This window comes from Canis lupus, chromosome 24 (assembly GCF_011100685.1).
Source record: "Canis lupus familiaris isolate Mischka breed German Shepherd chromosome 24, alternate assembly UU_Cfam_GSD_1.0, whole genome shotgun sequence".
Classification (NCBI taxonomy): domain Eukaryota; kingdom Metazoa; phylum Chordata; class Mammalia; order Carnivora; family Canidae; genus Canis; species Canis lupus.
Window position 1 is genome coordinate 46,754,922 of NC_049245.1, and position 19,906 is coordinate 46,774,827.

The window sequence follows — 19,906 nt, forward strand, 5'->3', positions numbered from 1 at the left end:
ACGCGACCTGCACATACCTGCCCGGCTGCTGAGCGTGTCGGCCCCTTCCCTGCCCTGCCCGCGGGCTCCTGCGAGCACCTCCGCACCTGGCCGGCGCCCGGCCCAGCCCCGGGGAGCAGGGGCGTTGAGGGCAGACCCCAGACACCAGCAGCTTCTACCCTTGGTGCACACAAGGGCCTGCTCACCTCGGGGCGGGGAGGGGGATCCCCAGACACCCACGGGCCCGGTGACGTGAGACCCAGAGACCGGGTCCGGGCTGTCGGTGTGATGGAGAGAGGGGGCGTGCTTGCCTTTCCCAGGTCCTTCTTGTTTACTGTAGAGGCACGGCTGGCAGGCGGCCCGGGTGTATTTACGGCTCAGGTTCGGGGCCAGGTGTAGGTTCAGCCCCAGCAGACCAAAGCTGAGGAGGTGCCAGGTGAGGGGGCCGCCGGCGCCAGGCGGGTGGGCCCATCCCAGCGCCACCAGGTGTGCACCTCATGCGTCCGAGCCACACAGCCCCACAGACGCCCAGACACCCTCGTCCTGCCCAGGCCCCGCCAAGGCTCCCTCCGAACCCGGGAGACAGGACTTGTGAGCTCACAGGCCCTGGCAGCCGTCCTCAGGCTCCTGGCCCCGGGGTGCCCACCGGAGGCACTCGTCCACCTGCAGCCCCGCACCGTCTTCCTGAGCCGCAGCGGTGGCCCTGACGCAGTCCTGGGCGTCCCTCCCGTCACGGAGCAGGTGGGCTCGACCCACGCCGCGGGGCCTGGTAGCCAGTGCATGCTGGAACCCCCCTGAGGGTTCTGGGTCGAGGCTCCCCCCTCGTGTGTCCGTCTGCAGTCAAGGGCGGAGGGTAAAGCTTGTTTTTGTTTATTTGTGTGTCTTTAACTTAAACGGTTGCTGGTTCAGTGTTAGGAGGCCCCGAAGGAAACATTTGTTAGCACCTCTGGGGCGCCGACGACCCAGGGAGGGGTGCTGCTCCCGTCTGTGCCATCCGCCCCTGCAGACGCCCGGCTCAGGAGGGGCCCCGTCTGTGCAGGCCGTGGGGGCTGGCGGGGAGCTCGTGCGTGCACATGTGAACACGCCGCTCCCTAGGGGTGTGCCCGCGCGAGCGACCCCTGCCACCGCCCCGTGCTCACAGCCAGGAGCCCGCTCCTGATCACGGAGTCCCAGAGCCCCCCTGACCGTCCCTGCCCCACCAAGCCCCATCGGCCTTGCTCTTCTCCGTAGCTCCGAGAGGCCCCCACGCCGTCCCGCAACGTCCCCGTCTCCTGTCCCCTCCACTGGGACGCGGCACCGTGACTGCCGGCCCTTGGCGTTGCCCACTCTGGGGAACAGAGGCTCCCCAAGGAGGTAGCAGGGGAGGGCAAGCCAGGCCAGTCAGTAGGTGGAGGGACATGGTGGATGGACGGGCGGACGCGTCCATGGCTTTGCTCCTTCCCCCGCGGGATGCTGAGCCCATGAGGGGCCTTGGTGGTCACAGGCCTCCGCAGGCTCCAGGACGACGGGGTCGCAGCAGGCCGCGGATCCCACCGTCAGAGCAGGGCTCCCTCTGGGCCGGTCGGCGGGGACCGCCTTCCCAGACCTCCCCGGGGCCCCAAAACCCATGTGGTCCTCAGTGTCTGCAACAGCTCACTGGGAACTGGGAAGGAACTAGAGCGGGTGAGTGTCCCCAGCAGGGACGCTGCCAAACAGCCCCACCCTGTCCTTGGGGCGACATGGAGTAAAGTCATGAGCAGGTGTGGAGGCCAGGTCCTCTGTGGGGGCGAGAACTGCCCCCTCTGGTGGCTCCCCCCACAAAGGACCTGGTGGGGGGGACGGGGGCGCAGGGTGGAGAGGTGACCCTGGGGACAGGCAAGAGCCATGTCTCTCCTGGGCCTTAATCACGAGCGACCTCATTAGCTTGGTCCTGACAAGAAGACGCTGATGAGAGGGAGGCAGGCGGCTCTAAAAATAGCCAGTCCTGCTTCCTGGGCTGCGGGGGGCACCCCCGGGCCTGGCTCCCCTGAGCCCTCGCTGCAGCTGCTGCACCCACCACAGGCTCTGCCCAAGGGACGCCATGACACAGACACCCACCGAGGCCCCCAGCCGCAGGCCGTGTGGGCCCGGCCACCCGCTCCCTGTGTCCCAGGCGAGCCGTCCATGGGTGGGGAGGAGATGAGCCGTCTGTCCTGGGGGGTGAGCCATTCATTGTCGGGGAGCAAGCCGTCCATCCTGGGGGGAGAGTCGTCTGTTGTAGGAGGATGAGCTGTCCATTGTGGGGGCAGTGGGTCGTCCATCGTGGGGGCTGAGTGGTCCATTATCCGGAGAGAGTTGTCCATCGTGGAGGGACAAGCTGTCCACCATCAGGGGGCAAGCTGTCCACCGTGGGGGCGAGCCATCCGTCATCAGGGAGAGCCTTCCATCGTCCGGGGGGAGCCGTCCATCATCAGGGGACGAGCTGTCCGTCATCGGGGGGAGCCGTCCATCATCAGGAGATGAGCTGTCCATTGTCAGGGGGGAGCCTTCCAGCATCAGGGCAAGCCGCCCATCGTCAGGGGATGAGGTGTCCATTGTCGGGGGGAGCCGTCCATCATCAGGGCGAGCCGTCTGGCAAGCCCTGCCTGGGCTGTGTCACCTGCACCGCAAAGCCCTGGGAACGGGTGTCGGAGACGCTGCTCAGCTGACCGTCCTGAAGGCAGATACCGACCGGAGTCCGTCTCCCCGTGGGCCCCTCTGTGTGCGGGGTGACAGCCGTGGCTGCGTAGCCACTGGGCGAGGGGGATGGTCTGGGCGCTGAGCCTGGCACGTTTCCTGGCAGGTGTACGAACTCTGTATGCAGAAGCTGCCGCTATGGTCACAATGACGTCCTCTGGTCCGTCACAGGCTGGCCAGGGACGTGTGAGCTCGCACGGCCCCAAATACAAACGGTCACTCTTCCCGACGGCCTCCGTGCTGGGCCTGCACCATGGGGCATGCAGGGGGCCTCTGGATGCTGCTTCCAGGAGAAGGGGGTGTGCTCTGAGCTCACGCCCCCCTCCTCCCCTTGGCCTGCCGGGAAGGACCCCGAGCTGGTCCTTTGTCTCTTCCTCAGCAGCATCACGGGAGAGCCGGGGAGCTTTGCGCCCACAAGTGTGCTGCGTGGTGGCCGTGACCGTCTGCTGTGGATGGACGCCCGGGGTGGTTTTCACGCGGGAGCTCGTCACAGCAAGACACAGGAAGAGGGCAGGATAGAATGAGCTACAGCCTGGAACCCCGGCAGCCCCCCCCCCCCCCCGGCCCGCTCTGTCCCCAGGGACAACCACACTTGTGTAGGGAGTGGCAGGGAAGGGGGTGCTCCTGGTGGCACAGGCCTGGGGGTCCGGGAGGCAGCAAGGCCGGGAGCCCCGTCAGCACCCGCCCTGCCCCTCGCGGGCCGTGGACCTCGGGGCTCAGTGAACCTCTCCGTTTCTTCAGCTTCCCGGGGAAGCACGTCCCTCCGCGGCCGCCTTTCCAGCGTGGGGACAGCCGCAGTCAAGGCCGCGGAGGACAGCGTCCTCGGGGAGCTGCCTGGGGCGTCCCCAGCAGGCGGGACGTGCCCGTCGGGTCCTCCTCGCGCCCCTGCCAGCGTGCGAGGGCGGGTTTCACCCGGTTTGTCACCCGGTTCCGAGTCTGCGCGCTCCGTGCCGAGGGGCATCCACGCGGTTCGCTACCGAGGCGGGTAGGACTGCCGCTCGGGAAAGAACGTGCCCTCAGCAGCCCTCCTTGGACCCCGAGTCCTTCCCCGCCGCCCCATCGCTGCGTCTCCAACACACCTGCACGTTTGTCTTCTCGAGCGAAGCACCGTTAATTAGCACCAGAGCCCAGAGACTTCGCGGTCCGTGCGTGAGCCCGGGGCCGTTCCCAGACTGGTCTCACGCTCGGGGCCCCAGGTGGGGGCCACACACGCGCCTCCCGGCAGGTGCCTCCACCTGCCACGCGGCCCCGTAAATACTGAGTAAGGTCAGCAAGAGTCTCCGGGGGCCGTGGGGGGGAGGGGAGGGCACGTGCCGGAAGGAAGACACAGGCCACTCAGACGAGGGCACACGTGAGTCGCCACTTTGGCTGATTGTTCTTGGACGCGAAGGATGTCCTGGGAGAGACGAAGCCGGTGACGGCTGGAGCGTGGCGTCGGTTCATTAGGAAGACACCCAGAGGGAGAAGCGGGTTTTACGCTCCCTGCCATAAATGAAATGGCACAAGAGAGGTTTCAATGTTTTGCTTTCAAATGGGATTTTTAACATTTCTGAAACTGCGTGTTTTTCTCTGGAGAAGGAATGTCTGACGGATAACGAATATCCGTTTTTTAATAGATTTTTTTTTTAAGCAATTTTAGGTTTATGGGGAAAGAGAGCAGAAAGTGCAGGGAGTTCCCACCCCCGCCCCACGACTCCCCCACTGTTGGCACCGACGAGCTGGTGTTGAGAGACGATTATTAACGGAAGCCCCTAGTGTGTGTTGGAGTCGCTCCTGATGCTGTTAATTTCTGTGGGTTTGGACAAATGCATCATGACGTGAACCCTCTGTGGTAGCGTCACCGGAGCATCTTCGCCTCCCAGGCACCGGCCCCGCTGCCCCCGCTGCCCCCGCTCCCCAGCCCCCGGCAACCGCCGGTCGTCTGCGTCTCCACGGCCGCACCTTTTCCAGAACACCGCAGGGTGGGAGTCCCCCGGGGAGCGGCCTGTTCAGGTGTGCTTCCTCCACCTAGCCACCTGCATCTCGGTTCCCCCCGCATCTTCTCGGGGCTCCTCAGTTCACCCACTACTCACATTTTTTTTTAAGATTTTTATTTATTTATTCCTGAGAGACACAGAGAGAGAGAGAGAGGCAGAGACACAGGCAGAGGGAGAAGCAGGCTCCATGCAGGGAGCCCGACACGAGACTCGATCCCAGGACCCTGGGGTCACACCCTGAGCCCAAGGCAGACGCTCACCCGCTGAGCCCCCCAGGCGCCCCCAACACTAAGGGAAATGGAACGTGTGCATCTCCCCCCACCCGCGGCCCTCAAGCACCTGCTGGTAGGAGCCAGAGTCCCAGTGAGGCGTGGAGGCCCAGACTGGAGGCCGTGGTCAGAGCCACGATGAAGCAGGCAGGGCGCCAGCCTCGGGGAGCACTAACGACCGCCCCCAACAAGCTGCAGGGGCCGGGCAGGAGCGAACAGCCCCGTGCACAACGTGGAGCCAAGCACGTGGTATATACACGTCGTGGGGAGAAACGGGTGTGGGCGGCTGAGCCGAGGGCCGCGGGGAAGGGGGGACAAGTGGGGCAGCCTGTGTGGAGCCCTGAGAGTGCGCCCCCACCTTCCCCCGCGAGGTGCTGGGAGGCAGGTGCACGTGCACACCCTGCACGGGAGAGACTGGGCGGTGGTGGCCAGGCTCAGACACGAAGAAGCACTGAGCCGATGTAGAATGAATTAGGGCAGCTCCGTGTCACGGCCACCGCTGGTTTGGAGACAAGGGACGGGGAGGGGCCCGTGCGTGTGGTCTGAGGTTTGCAGAGGAGGCGGCACCGAAGGGGTGGGGCGGTGCAGGCAGCAGACGAGGGGTGGAAGGGTCGCCAGTGCCCAAGCGGGGGCTCGGAACCCCTGAGCGCGGGGCCGGGGCACCTCGAGGCCGCGCTGGAAGGGTCACCTTTGGATTGGAGGCACATGCGGTCACAGTGTTGGTGTGTGACATACCGTCCAGGCGCGGGCTCTCCTGGTCCCTGCGAGCACAGCCGCGGACCCTGCCCGGCCCCCGACCCCGGCGGCACGAGGAGCGTGCCCTGGTCCGTGCTTCGGGAACCTGTGCCGAGCACAAGGATGGCAGAGGACACTGGAGGCGGCACCGGGTCCCCAGGTCTCGTCCTGGCCCCAGAGGCACCGTCGCGCGGCCCCGCTCGGGCTAACCGCTCCCGGGCACCAGCCCCACGGGGCAGCCCCTCCCCAGTGTGTGAGCAGGGGACGTGCGCAGTCTCCACGGCCCGGCCTCCTGCGCCCCGCAAGCAGGACTGCTGGTTCTGGTGTGGCTGTGGCCGTGGGCAGACGTCCGGCCGTAGGACCACGTGGAGGAGACACACGCAGGGCAGCGTGTTTGTGTTCAAATCACAGGCCGGGAAACAGCGCTGGGGGACGTGCAAGGGTCCGGGCGGCCTGAGGTTCCAGGCAGGGGGGCAGCGGGCGTGAGGCCTGTGACCCAGCCCCCCGAGGGGCCGCACGAGCACCGCCAGCACGCCTGGCCACGTAATGAAACCCGCCGGACAGCCGTCCGCTTTTCATGATCACCGCCTCCTGGCATCTCTGAAGATGCCCGAGACGAGGGGGCCGCTGCTGCCCAGCACTGTGCCCCCGGCCCCCGGGAAGCCACTGGACGAATGAGCTGGGGGGTGGGGGTTCTCAGCTGAGATGAATGCTGGAAGGCTCCTCGGAGGAGGTGCACGTGCTCCTGAAGGGTGAAGGGTGTTACAGGCAACGGGAGCCACGTGTGTGGACGCCGAGCGCTCGACCAACAGGGAAGGGATAGGCCGTCGGGGGTGAGAGCAGCCCTGGGCACCCAGCTGCTGACCTTCTGGCTGCCCCGGGGGCAGGGCCCTAAGCGGGAAGACGTGGTGAAAGCCGTCCCAGCAGGACCAGTGGTGGCCACCTGGCCGGCCTCACTGACCCTTCAGCTCCAGCCTCGGGCTCTCGTCCCTGAGACTTGGGCCCTTGCGGGGGGTCTCACTGTGGAGAATCAGGGAGAAGAGGCATCGCTGAGGTCACTCAGCACAGGGTGTGCCCCCAGGGCCCCTGCTCATCACCTCCCTCCAACCTGATCTTCACTCCAAGTTCCTGCTGCCCGGGGCTGCCCCGACCCCCTCCGGCTCCCCAGCACCTGGACGGTGCCTGGGAGATGCAGGGAGTGTAGGATGGATGGGTAAGGGGCTGTGGAGGGAGGGAGGGAGTGGGGGGAGGAGGGTGTGGAGGGAGGGAGGGAGGGAGGGAGGGAGGGAGGGAGGGAGGGAGGACGGATGCAAGGAGGGAGGGAGGCTGGACGGAGGGATGGACAGTGGACAGGGGGAAGGATGGACGGGTGGAGGGATGGATGGGTGGACAGAGGGATGGACCGATGGAGGGATGGACAGGTAGATGGAGGGAGGGAGGGACAGTGGATGGAGGGAGGAATGGATGGGTGGATGGAGGGACGGATGAAGGAAGGATGGAGATGAACAGGAAGAAGGATGGACGGATGAAAGGAAGGAGGAGGGATGGCTGGAAGGAGGAGGAAGGAGGAAGTCCGGCCGACTCCTTGCCGAACTCACCCTGGGCACGGCCCCAGCTACGAGCTCACCTCGGGCTCGTTTGTCCTTCTCAGTTCACCCAAAAAGAAAAATAACAAAAAGGCATGTTTCATAACCACGGCGCAACTCCCAGGAGGAGACACAGCCGGCGCCCCGTCACTGTCAGGCAGGTGCTGCCGTGAGGACGCGGATCCGCGCCCCTGGCCCTCCGCTCCCCGCGCCGGCGCCCACCTCGCTCCTCCCACTGGGGAGCACGGCCGGCGAGGGGGCTGCCGTGTGTCCCCTCCCGGGACGTGGATGTGGCCCCGCACGCCGCGGACGGGCATGGCTGCACAGGCCTGTCGCCAGCCCGCAGCGAGCCAGCAAGGCCCGGGCCAAGGCGGGGACAAGGTTTTAAGCGAGTTTTTTGTTCGTTTTCCATCCTGGAGAAATGAAAGAAGCCGCACACGGCGAGTATCAAATCGTTACGATCTCCGGATTTCAGAACTGACCGGAGGCCGGAGCCCGACCCCCACATTCCAGCGCTTGGAACAGGACAGTTTCCACACGTGAAATTGGCACCAGCTACAAACGTTGTGCGTGCGCGAAATTCTAAGAAAAATGTGATAGTCTGGCTCGCTGCGCGCTTTGCATTTGGGGCATCAATTAACTAAATATTAAAAGTGCCCGGGGCCCGTATGGAGAAGGTTGGCTTCCGTCACGACGCTGGGCCCCGCGGGTTTCGGAGGCTCAGGGAGGGCTTGTGGAATCACCCGAATAAATGAACGTGCTCCCGAACGTGATTAATGGTCTCCCTGCGAGTTCAGTTCGCTTCTCTGTACGGCGAGGGGCTGAAGTAGCTCGTTTCTGTGGTGCCTCCGGGCCCGACATTCTGGGGTTTTGTGACCTTCCTGGGAAATTCTGGAGACTCCTGGAGCCATGAGGCCGTCTGGGTGCCGGGCAGGTGTCCCGCCCACGGACCACGGATGTTTGCGGAATGATGACCTGCGGGACCTTGGCCGAGAGCCGTGGCTCCCCGGGGCCTGTCCCCGTATGCGCCAGGCCGGGCAAGGCTGGTCCTGGCCACAGCGGGGACGCGCAGGACGCTCAGAGAGGCAGCAGCTTGTCAAGCACAGACCTGGGTGCAAGCCGTACCCCAGAGGGCCCTGGGCCACGTGGCATGGCCGCAGTGCCCCCCCCATGCACACACACGCAGGCAGGGACGGACGGTGCAGTGGCGTCGGCCGTCACTGGCGATGCGGTCGGGGTCCCGGGGCCCCGGGGCCGGTGCTCGGGCGCGCAGACGGCATGAGGCCTGCCCACGGAGCGGCTCCCCGGCCCCCACGCTGGCTGCGCCGCCGCGCCCAGGGAACAGAGGCAGCGGGGCCGCTGCTGTGTGTACTTAAATGATTGGATTTCGTATCTCTCAGGACTCCTGTCTCTTGTCAAGTTTGTTTAAAACTAATGGAAGTAATTAGCAAGCCCCGGAGCCGCGTGCAGCAGGAGCGCCGCCACCCCGCGTCGCGGCCCCGGACCCGGAGGCAGCTCGGCCGGCCTCCTTCGGGGGAGCCCAGCTGGGGGGCGCCCCCCGCCGGCACCTACCCCACCGAGCGACTTCCACTCCCGGGGCTGCTGACGGCCTGCCGCCTCACCGGGGCCTGGGGCGCCGAGCCTCAGACCGGGCGCGGGTTCCACCGGGGCTGCTTTCTCCAAACAGCAGCACAAGGTTCCCTCTCGAGACGGAGATGCACACAGAGCTGACGTAGGAGAGTCTCCCTGGGGCGCCGGGGCGCAGTCGGTTAAGCATCCAAACTTGGTTTGGGCTCAGGTCATGATCTCAGGGTCGTGGGATCGAGCCCCACGTGGGGCTCCGTGCTGGGTGTGGCGTCAGCTTAGGGTTCTCTCCCTCTCCCTCTGCCCCTTCCGCTCACACTCTCTCTTTCTAAAATAAATAAATTGGGGCCCCTGAGGGGCTCAGGGGTGGAGTGTCTGCCCTCTACTCAGGCAGTGACCCCAGGGGTCCTGGGATCAAGTCCCGCATCGGGCTCCCTGCACGGAGCCTGCTTCTCCCTCTGCCTGTGTCTCTGCCTCTCTCTCTGTGTCTCTCAGGAATAAATAAGTAAAATCTTTAAAAATAAAATAAATTCATAAAATCTTTTTTAAAAAAAGGAGAGTCCCCCTGGCAGCTCGGCGTGGCATCAGGGGCCTGCAGCACCCCACCTCCAGCACCCCACCTCCAGCTCTCACCAGCTTCATGAAGGTGCTAAGAGTTTCTGGGACTCAATTTCCTCACCTGCAGACCAAAGAGGCCGCTGCCCACCAGCTGCGCCTAGTGGGGCGCCCGGGGCCTGGGAGGGGGGTCGCTTCCCCGGGAGCCAGGCTTGGAGGCAGGAGAGATGCACAACCTGAATTTAATCAGGGCAGGAGCTTCTCCGCATTTGCTGGTTTCATGTGAAACATTGAGGGAAGCGTTTCTTCTAGAATCTCATGGGACTTTAATTTTTTCTGAAAACTAAGGGAGAAACGAGATCAAAAACGAGCACATCAAGGGAAGTATTGACTGAACATGTTAATACTGGGCTGCTGGCCTTCGCAGCCTGGGATGCTCTGTCCCGCCCTGCCCGGCTCCTGCAGACCCCGCGGCCCCCCCAGGGCTGGGGGAGATGGTGCGCCCGGGGTGGGCCACATCCCGCCTTCCCCTCATGGCCCGGAGCTCCAGGTGGGGGCATCGTGGGGAGGCCTCGCCTCCTTCCGTAGTGACTGTTTGCCGGCGCCATCCTCGGCCCTGGGGGCCACGGTGGGACGCAGGACAGCGGCCGTGCACTCACGCGCGGCGGTGCAGGCGGACACAGGCAGGGAGCAGAGGATGCCAGACAGGTGCAGGGATGCAGTGCGAGAGGCGGCGCACAGGGCCGGCGGGGCCTTGGGGTCCCACTGCTTCCCAGGAAGCTGACCACAGCTGCCATCGCGCGGCCCCGGGTCCTGTCCCACGCGGGGTGGAGGCCGTTCTCAGGCCCCGGGCCAGCCTGGCCTGCGCAGGAGCTCGTGGGTGCTCGGTGCCCACAGCACCCTGGCCTAGGCCGGGCAGGAGAAGCAGGTGCTCTGGGCCGCTCGGAGCCGGCTTCCCAGAACCCTGAGACCTGCATGGCCCCACGCGCCCTGTTGGTTGGCCGACCCCTTCCTCAGAACACACCAGGTGACAAATGGCCATGGGGCTTCTCATGTGTCTGAACGGGTCCCCAGGGGGAGAGGCGGCCTCCCCAGGGCCTACCCCGTTGGGTCTGGCCAGGTCCCTGCCTTTCAGAATGGAAAGACGCCGACTTTTTTTTTTTTTTTTAAGATTTTCTTTATTTATTCATGAGAGACACAGAGAGAGAGAGAAAGAGAGAGAGAGAGGCAGAGACACAGGCAGAGAGAGAAGCAGGTTCCGTGCAGGGAGCCCGATGCAGGACTCGATCCCGGGTCTCCAGGATCAGGCCCCGGGCTGAAGGCGGCGCTAAACCGCGGAGCCACCCGGGCTGCCCGGACGCCGACTTTTAAAGCCCGCGAAGGTCTTGTGGACACCCGTGTGGGGAAGCGCTCGCTTTACCCCAAGGGCGTGATTGGTGACAGGTTGGGCGTCATCGCACGTTCGATGGCACCATCCCCGCTGTCCTGGCAGGTGTCCCCCGCCCCCCTGGGACGTGCGTCATCTGAGGGTCCCTGTGGACGGCGCCGCACCTTCCCTGCCGGGGCCACACCACCGCCTCCTCAGACGTCACCAAACCCTGTGACTACGGCGGCGTCTACGTTTAATCTTCATGGGACGCAAGCCCTCCCGCCGCTGTCCAAGGCCGTTAGTGTTACTAGAAATTTGCGGTTAGACAACAAAGGAGCTTATTTATGTATTTTGTGCTCATCTCCCAACATCCCCCAAACCGTCGTGTTTATCTTTCTCCGTGACAGTTAGGTGTCAGGAATGATTGATCTGCTCAGTTTGTTGCTGATTTTAATTCGCTTGCCGTCGGGGCGAGTCGTACAGTGAGAGCAGCGTGGGATTTTCTTGTCACTTGAAAGGAAATGCAATTATTCCCTCGTCGGCGGGGGGTGTATTTCCAGGGAACCTCGACCCGCCCGAGCCCCGGGTGCCCTCAGTGTCCGAGGACCGGGTCTGTGCACGCGGTGGGGGCGGGGGGCAGGGAGTGGCGCTCCCTCCTCTCAGGCCGGACAGGGCGGAAACGCCGGGCGTCCTCACGTTTGAAAACATTTCTACACCAAACCCTCGAGTGGGAGGCGCTGGTAACCGGGAGACGCCTGCAGTGAAGTATGTGAGATGCGGGACGTACGCGTCGTTTATTATTTCAAGGCAAGCAACAATAAAAGGTGAACACAGGGGAAAAAAACACTTCATCAAATGTAACAGTGAAGCACTTTTTTTAGTTTCTGGAATAAATAGTAATTAAATCATGTAAGCTGTGACAGTGAAATTGCTTAAAAAAGCAATCCTCCCACCGTAATTGCTGAGATACCCACACTTTTATAAATACTAGGTAACTTTATCTATCGTTTCTATCAGCGGAATGTGACACCGGCTGCTGGCGCCTTCTCATTTTACCGTGGCGTTGGCGACAGCTGCAAAAGCACTTGTGTCAAAAACACACTGATGTGGTCCCGGTGAGCTCGCGGCTCCTGAGGTGTCTTTCCCAGCCCAGGGGTTGCAAGTGGCCGGACGGTAGAGTCATTAGGAGGGGCTGGCGATGCGGTGCCTAATTCATGCACGGGGGGCAAAGCTCTGCACGCACCAGAGGGTCGGGAACCCCGCTGCCTGACCCACCCCGTGTCCGGTCCCCGGGAAGGCCCTCGATGACCCCGGGTCCCGCCCAGCCTGCCCCGACAGAGCCTGCGGGCATCAGGTTGGGTCCTTGAGTAATAAAATGCACCAGAGAGCACAGCAGATTCCCACTCGGAACACCGAACGCTGCCTTCCCGGCTCCTTCCACGCACTTAACCTTCTTGGGGTGGAAACAGATCCGTGGGGGCGTTGGGGCATGAGGCCTGCAGGGGCTCGGGGGCTCGGGGGCTCGGGCCAGGGTCGTTTGCAGGCAGAGCAGAGTGCACCCGCCGTGCAACCCACAGACTCGGGTTGGATTCGGGGATATGGGGACAGGGAGGAGGGCGTGCGGAGACGCCGAGCAGCCAGCCGCGGGGTTTTTTATGTCCTTCTGCGAAGGCCAATAACTAATTCCCTGAACGTGGGAGATAAAACACAATACCTGAAGGTCAAAAAATCAGTTAAATCGTTATTTTCCCCATGTTGCTCCTTCGGAGATCAAGAACCCGCAGCTAAAATCAACCACGCGAGCACCTGCGCCACCCTTCGCCCACAGGCCGGTCCTGACCCTGTCTCCTTTTCCACTTGCAGTCACGTTCAGCAGCTGTCTGGGGACCAAGGGGACACAGTATGAGACCAACAGCGTGGACTTCAAAGTAGAGGCAGATGGGACGGTCTTTGCCACTCGTGAGTTGCGGATCCCCTCGAAGCAGGTGGCGTTCACCGTGACCGCGTGGGACCGCCAGACAGCCAGGCGATGGGATGCCATGGTGCGGCTGCTGGTGGCCCAGCCCTCGTCAGCCCGCTCCGCACACAAGGTAAGATGTGACCACATGCAGGGGTTTGGGGAGGATCCTTCCTCCCTTAGGTCCATGACCCTCAACGGGCTGTGCTGGCCCCAGAGGACCTCTGACCTGCCAGCTTCCTGAGGCCCCATCCCCGGTTTAATGCACAATCTTGACTGTCTTAATTGTTCTTACCCGTTTCTCCCTGGGCACCCCAAATTCTGTAACCTCTCCTGCCTGAGGCTTTGGCCTCGGGTGTGGGGCTGGCAGGTTAGCAGGAAATTGCAGCCCTGTTTGTCCTCATGACCAGTCCCAGCTGCTCACTGCCCCCTGCCTGGGGGTCAGCCCGTGGGGAAGCAGAAAACCTTGCAGCGAACAGGGGGCCTCGGGACCCTCAGAATTACTGTGATGTGAGGTGCATCAGGTCAGCAAAGAGAATGCACCGCGAGAAGCAATGCCTTCTACAGCATTCCCGGGCATTCCTCCGAAAAGACCCTGGGAAGCAAAGGGTTAGACCAGGTTGGTCAGATTCCTTCCTGCACATTTACCCAGCGCCTCACACAATTACGGTGCCTCATGAACCGCAGGGGCAGACAGTCTGCAAGTTTCCCAAGCCGGCGGATCAGGGAACCCTCTTCGGGGCTTCCAAGGAATCCCCTTTGGGAGAACAGGGACCTGTATTTTGTGTTATCTTGTTTTTAAACAAAACAGAGGTGGTTTAGGTTAGAGAAGAGAAAGTGGTGACTCTGGTGGGTAGCTTTCCCCTCTGGCAATGAGTTGATCCACCCAGGAAGGACGTCAAGTGCCCTCATGGCTATGTTGACCCAGGCCTCAAAGCCCATTTCCCTTAGCAGAGCCGCAGTATGTTGCGAGTCTCTCCATGTGGGTGCTGAGACCCTAGGACAGATGGAGGGTCCCATGGTGGTTTCCATTCTTTCCTGGGTGATGATGACGGGCCACGAGCTGGTGAGAAGGCAATGAGCAAGGTGGGCCCTGGGGTGGCTGGGACATGGGCCATGGGGGGACCCCTTCCCTCAGGTGCAGGGCCAGGGGCTGACAGGCTGGCCCCCAGTGTTAAGGCTTATATCCCTGATTGCAGTGGAGAAAATACGTGTCTCAGAGCAGAGGGTAGAGGTCCTTAAAGCCTGTGGAAGTCCTCAGATAAAAGGTACTAATTGAAAACATAATGACACCTTTTGTTAGGCATGTTAATGAAGCGATTTCTGATGCAGTTAATCCCCTGATCCTCTTGGAAGGTGATTGCAATTAGTCCTCAGTACAAGTGCCTCTCCAGCCCCACGTCAGGCTGGCCCAACAAGCACCCAAGGGGCAAAAGGAGAGGCGAGGAATCTGCATCCCAGACTCAGGCCATCCTGGCAAGTCTAGATGCGGGGTACTGTGGGGCCACATGCCTGCGTGCATGAAAGGTGGCGGGCAGAGTCTCTGCAGCCCGCCCAACCCAGCCCTTCTCTATTCATTTCAGGTCACCTGATGACTCCCTGTGTCTTCTTACTTTCAAACTCAGAATTCCTTGTCCTGACTTTTTAGGACCCTGCCTAGGCCTTGTCCTAGGAGGTATCCACCCCTCTGGCTCTCAAAACATCTGTAAGTGGCTCCTCTCATTGTCCCCACTTTACAGTTAGGGACACTGAGTCACGGGACCACAGCCCCTATGCTGAATGGAAGAATCAGTGTTCTAGAGAGGAGTGAAAACTGGCTTTCTAGGTATGACTGAGCCCAGCACCATAAAGCAGCCTGGCTGCCCTGGGTTACAGTTTAAATTAAATCTTCTTTAATTTACTGTCTGATGCTTTGGGACATGTCACTTGACCACACCAAGATTTACTGATATGGAAAATAGGATAACAGTGGGGTTGTCACAGGTATTATATGAGGTTATGTGTCATACAGATTGTAGACTCACAAGAGCCCTGCTGCAAGGATGCAGCTCTTACTACTGCCATCAGCATGGTCCCTACCCTCAGTCTTGTGCCCATCACAGCCACTGGACCCTCCCCAGGGTTGTTCCTGGGGACAGGAAGGAGGGTCTGTGTGAGACAGAGTCACTTAGTTGGTCTGTCCTTACAAAGACCAATGCCAACCTTTGAATAATGTCGCTCTCTATAAAAGGTTTAATGTAATACCATACTGTTGACATCCCCGACCACCTGCCAGAATCAAATGTCAATCTTCTCCAGTGGAAAGTACCTCACTAGGCCTTGAATTATACCCGTCTTCTCTTATAAACAATGCCTAGCACTCAGCAGAAAATAACTGGGCACACAGTAGCTACAGGTAGTGGAGTTATCAGACATAGGAAATTATAATATCTATGCTTACAGTGTTTAAGCTTACTGAATACAAGATTTTTAAAGAAGAGTAGAAAGGAATTGCACAATTTTAAGATGGAAAAATGCAACGAACAAAAGAGCTCAATGGGTAGATATATGTGCAGATTAGATGCAGTTGAAGAGAGATTTAGTGAAGCAGAAAATGTCAGAAGAAATATTCAGGCTAAATGACAAGGAGAAGGAAAATACAGAAGGAAGAGTAAGCTGGAGAAGTAGCAAGAGGTCCCCAAAAATGTATGTTTGGAATATGAGGGGGGGATAAAATGGAGCCAAAGTAATAATTGAAAAGATAATGACAGAAGACTCCAGGCATCATTTCAACGTGCCCCGTGGATTCTACGTGGGATAATATGAAGAAAGTTGCACTTAGGCTCAGTCTTCACACATTCAGGCTGCTGGAAGGAAACACTGTAGGCTGGGCAGCTTGTAAACAACAGGCATGGATTCCTTGAATTCTGGAGGCGGGAAGTCTGTGACCAGAGTGGCAATGTGGTCAGGTCCCCGAGAGGGCCTCCTGCCGACTGCTGCCTTTGATGTCTTAAATCCTCACCTGGCAGCAAGCAGACACTCGAGTGTCACTCATGGGCACCAATCCCATCTGGCATGACCTCCTCTGATCCTAATCACCCTGCAAGGCTGCACCTCCTGACACCATCACCCTGAGGCACAAGTTCCAGCATACGAATTTGAGGCCACATGCATTCAGTCCACAACAGGCATTTTATGGTAAAATGTCTGAACACCAAAGTCACACAGAAGATCTGAAATCCAACAGAAGCCAGCTCCAGGGAAGGTACAACGATGATAGGGGAGCTGGCTTCTCGAAGGGGCGAAGGGACGATGGGCACCAGAAGGTGGTGGGTGGTGACAGACACAGGATTTTGTTACCCAGTGAAAGTCTCCTTCAGGAACCACCACAAGAGACTCTGCTATAGGTTATGTTCTTCAGGCAGAAATAGGATGCTTTGAGATGAAAGCTTAGAGTGAAAAGCCATGAAAAGAATAAGTAGATACAAATAATTGTGAGCAAGGCGGGTGAGATGCTACGTGAGGTGTAAGCTACAGGACAGACGAGAAAGCATGCATGGAGCCAGAGGATCATGGAGCCAGAGAATCCAGGATGCTCACATGCCCTGGAAGATGATGGAAATGGAATTAATACACTACTCAGATAAGACAAAGACCCCTGTACAAGGTCTTGGAAAATCACCATCAGGTCACAGTGGTAGACACGATCAATTTGAGATGCACAAGGAGCCCTGGCCAAGGTAGATGGCATTTCAAGTCATAAGTAAATCTGAACTTGAGGAGTGACCTAAAGGCCTTGTACTAACGTGATAAAAAGATATCTATCATAATACCGTCTTTATTTTCCCATGGGATTCTCACAGGACTCTAACGTGATTGCAAAGGAAGCATTATGCTCTCACCGGGTAACTTAATAATGACCCAGCACCGTGCAAAGGAGAGCTAAGCCCTCCTGCCTCCTGGGTGCACGTCCTGTTCAAATGTTTTCACCTCTTCTAGTCTGCAGATTTAGGCAATATTTTTTTAAAGTGCCTTTAAAAATATGCTTTGTGTAAAGATGGAGAAAAGTTGAGAGTAAAAAGACGCGGGGAAAACACCATGCAATTCTCATCAGAGGGGAGCTGGGCATTCTGTTAATGTACGAGTCCTAAATTTGTGTGCACCTGATAATCCAGCTTCAAAATACTTAGGCAAAAACTGGTAGGACTAAAAGGAGAAATAAACAAATATTCCATGAAAGGTTAAAATTAGCACACACACCTCTGAGTCCCCGATAGAGCCGGCAGACGGACAGCCAGCAAGGAAATCGAAGTCTCGGCCCACAGATTTAATGAGTCTGGCCTCCCCTCCGAAACCCAGAACCAAGCACGGCTGCGAACACGTGACCTTCAGGGATGCCCAGCACCTTTGCGACACGTGGCTGCAGGCTCAATCTCCAGCCTCAGGCTTAGAATCAGAGCAAGGAAGGAGGAAGGTAACCGAAAAGCCCCCGTAGATTTGGAAGTCGAGTGAAGAGCCTCCTGCCCGGGCCTCGCAGGAAGGAAACCGCATGCAGGGTGCACAGTGTTCTGAGCAGAGCGCGCGGGAGGAGCCAAGGTCACGCCCAGGGGAGCGGCCCACCTTACCTTCGTGAGAACAGAAGGGGGGTGGGAGCCCTCGGTCTAAACATTTAAAAAATTAGGGAAAGAAACGAAGCAGAACAAAGTGGAAAGAAAGAAATGGTCAACGCAAGAGGAGAAGGTAATGGAATCAAAATCATAGGATTCCCAAGGACAGCAGCTGAGCCTCTGAACTCCCGAGCCGATCAGAGGGAGCAAGGAACCGCCGTGATCCGAATCGGAAGGGACAACAGGGCGTGATGAGCAGCCTCGCGGTCGGTTGCCGTGCGTGGCGGACGGTCAATGCCGACGCACTTGGGAACATACCCGAAGTGACAAGGTTCTGGGAATATGCCGCTCACCAAGACCAACAGGAGCAGAAAACCTCAACTGTTCCGTTATCACGAACACCTTTCAATTCAGACCCGCGCCCCACGGCCACGGCCACGCGTGAAGCGCTACCCCAACTGTAGGGAGGACTTAAAGCTCATCCCGAGAAACTTGTCCAGAGAGGCGAACAGGTGCCCAGCCAGAACCGGCGAGAACTCCGAAGGGGCAGGAGGGGAGCGGGTTGCCGTGCACCAGGCTGCTCTTAAATCGATGAAAACAACACCCGAGCAAAATACTAACAAGCTCAAGTGCACCCGTGTCTGCAAAGGACAAACCGTGGCTGCACGGGTCCGTTCCGAGAGCAGAAGACTGCTCTAACTCCTGGAATCGGATACCTGTGATTCAACACAAAATAAGGGGCAGACACCACGTGACCACCTGAATATCGGTTGTTAAATGTAACTTCATTCAGGATGAAATATTCAGCAAATTAGGAAAAGAAGGGACCACCCCTACCCTCGTCAAGGGCGTGCAGCACACCGCCAGGGTGCGATGGGGATACTCGGAGCCTCCCTTGACATCCGAAATAGCACGAGACTGCTCTTCCGTCACATGCCAGAGCTTCAAGCCGCTGAGGTCAGGCGAGAAAAGGAGTCAGAATAAACAGACCCGGCGGTGTGCGTAGTTTATAGGATTGTGAATGTCAAGAACCCGAAATAATCTGCCGAGAACCTGTTGGGCTGGGTGAGTGAGGTTAGTTAGCAAGAGTGCTCGGTGCAAAAGCAATTGCACCTCCACGCACCAGGAATAAATAGCTAGAAAATGAAATTTGAGCCGGATGCCAATGACAATCGCATTTAAAATGATCATACAGCCAGGAATAAATCTGGCGAAACCTTTATAAGACCCTTACGTGTTGTTGAGAACAATTAAAGACCCTGAAAACCAGAACTTCTGCTCATAGCTCAGAAAGCTTGGTGCCGTGGTGACGTCAGTTCCACCCAGAGGTCCCTGGAGACTCAACGGTCCAACACGAATGACAATCACAGCATGTTTTGCTTGTCTACTAGTTTATAGAAGGGCAGAGAGATGACTTTAACCTTTTTTAAAGATTTATTTATTTATTTGAGAGAGAGAGAGAAGGGGGGGAGGTCAGAGAGAGAGAGTGAGAGAGAGAATCTCCAGCAGATCCCCCGCTGAGCATGACGCAGAGCTCGATCCTACAACCCCAAGATCATGACCTGAGCCAAAATCAAGAGTTGGATGCTTAACCAGCTGGGCCACCCAGCTGCCCCTAGATGACTTTAAATGTTTAAATGAAAATGCAAAGGCCCAAGAATAGCCCATAACAGCACGAAGATTGGTATTTGGGACGTGGTGAGGTCTATGTGCAAACCAGAGCAGTTTCTTGACCTCAGCACTGCTGGCATTCAGGCCAGACCATCCTCCATGGTGGGGTGGTCCTGCACGCTGTAGGACGTCCACCCAGCAGCATCCCCGGCCCCTACCCCTAGACCCCCATTGCCACCAGAGCTCTCTCCAGTCTTTGCAAAATGTTTCCAGGGACTAAAGTCTCCCCCATTTGAGAACCATTAACTGCAGTAATTAAAATGGGTGGTTTAGGGGCGCCTGGGTGACTCAGTGGTTGAGCATCTGCTTTCCGCCCAGGGCATGATCCTGGGGTCCTGGGATCAAGTCCTACATCGGGCTTCCTGCATGGAGCCTGCTTCTCCCTCTGCCTATGTCTCTGCCTCTCTCTCCATGTCACTCATGAAAAAATAAAATAAAATAAAATAAAATAAAATAAAATAAAATAAATAAAATAAAATAGGGTGGCTAAGGAGCAAAGGTGATCAGATAGACAAATGGAGCAGAATGGCAAGCAAAGAAAAAAACATTTCATGTTTTTTAAAAATCATCCTCAGGGAGGAGTAGCTTTTACACAGTAGAATTCACTCGCTTCACGTATACGGCCTGATAAACCCCGTCAGTGCACATGGTGCAGGCGCTTGATTTTTATAAGAGCAGCGCTCTGTGGCCAAGGTCAGTACACTAGAGCCCGCGGCCAGATCTGACCTGCCACCTGCCACCCGCCTTTTGATGGCCTGCAAGCTAAGCATGGTTTCTATATTTTTAAACGGTTGTATAAGTATCTATATTAATACCTTTGATTTCACTTCTTGGCCTGCGATGCCTAAAATATTGAACTATCTGACCCCCTTAACAAAAAGTTTGCCGGGCCCTACCTAGGATAACGGAGGAAGGACGATCTTTTCAGTAGATGATGCTTAAGGA

The 19,906-nt window shown here is 58.6% G+C and overlaps 1 protein-coding gene across 1 annotated transcript in view; it reads left to right on the forward strand.

Moving 5' to 3' along the window:
- CDH4 (cadherin 4) overlaps positions 1-19,906 on the forward strand; it is a 500,399-nt gene that overhangs the window by 355,475 nt on the left and 125,018 nt on the right. Inside the window, exon 3 of the mRNA XM_038572777.1 lies at positions 12,611-12,837. Within this exon, the coding sequence (XP_038428705.1) occupies positions 12,787-12,837 (51 nt within the window). The 5' untranslated portion in view covers positions 12,611-12,786. The remainder of the gene's footprint in view (positions 1-12,610; positions 12,838-19,906) is intronic.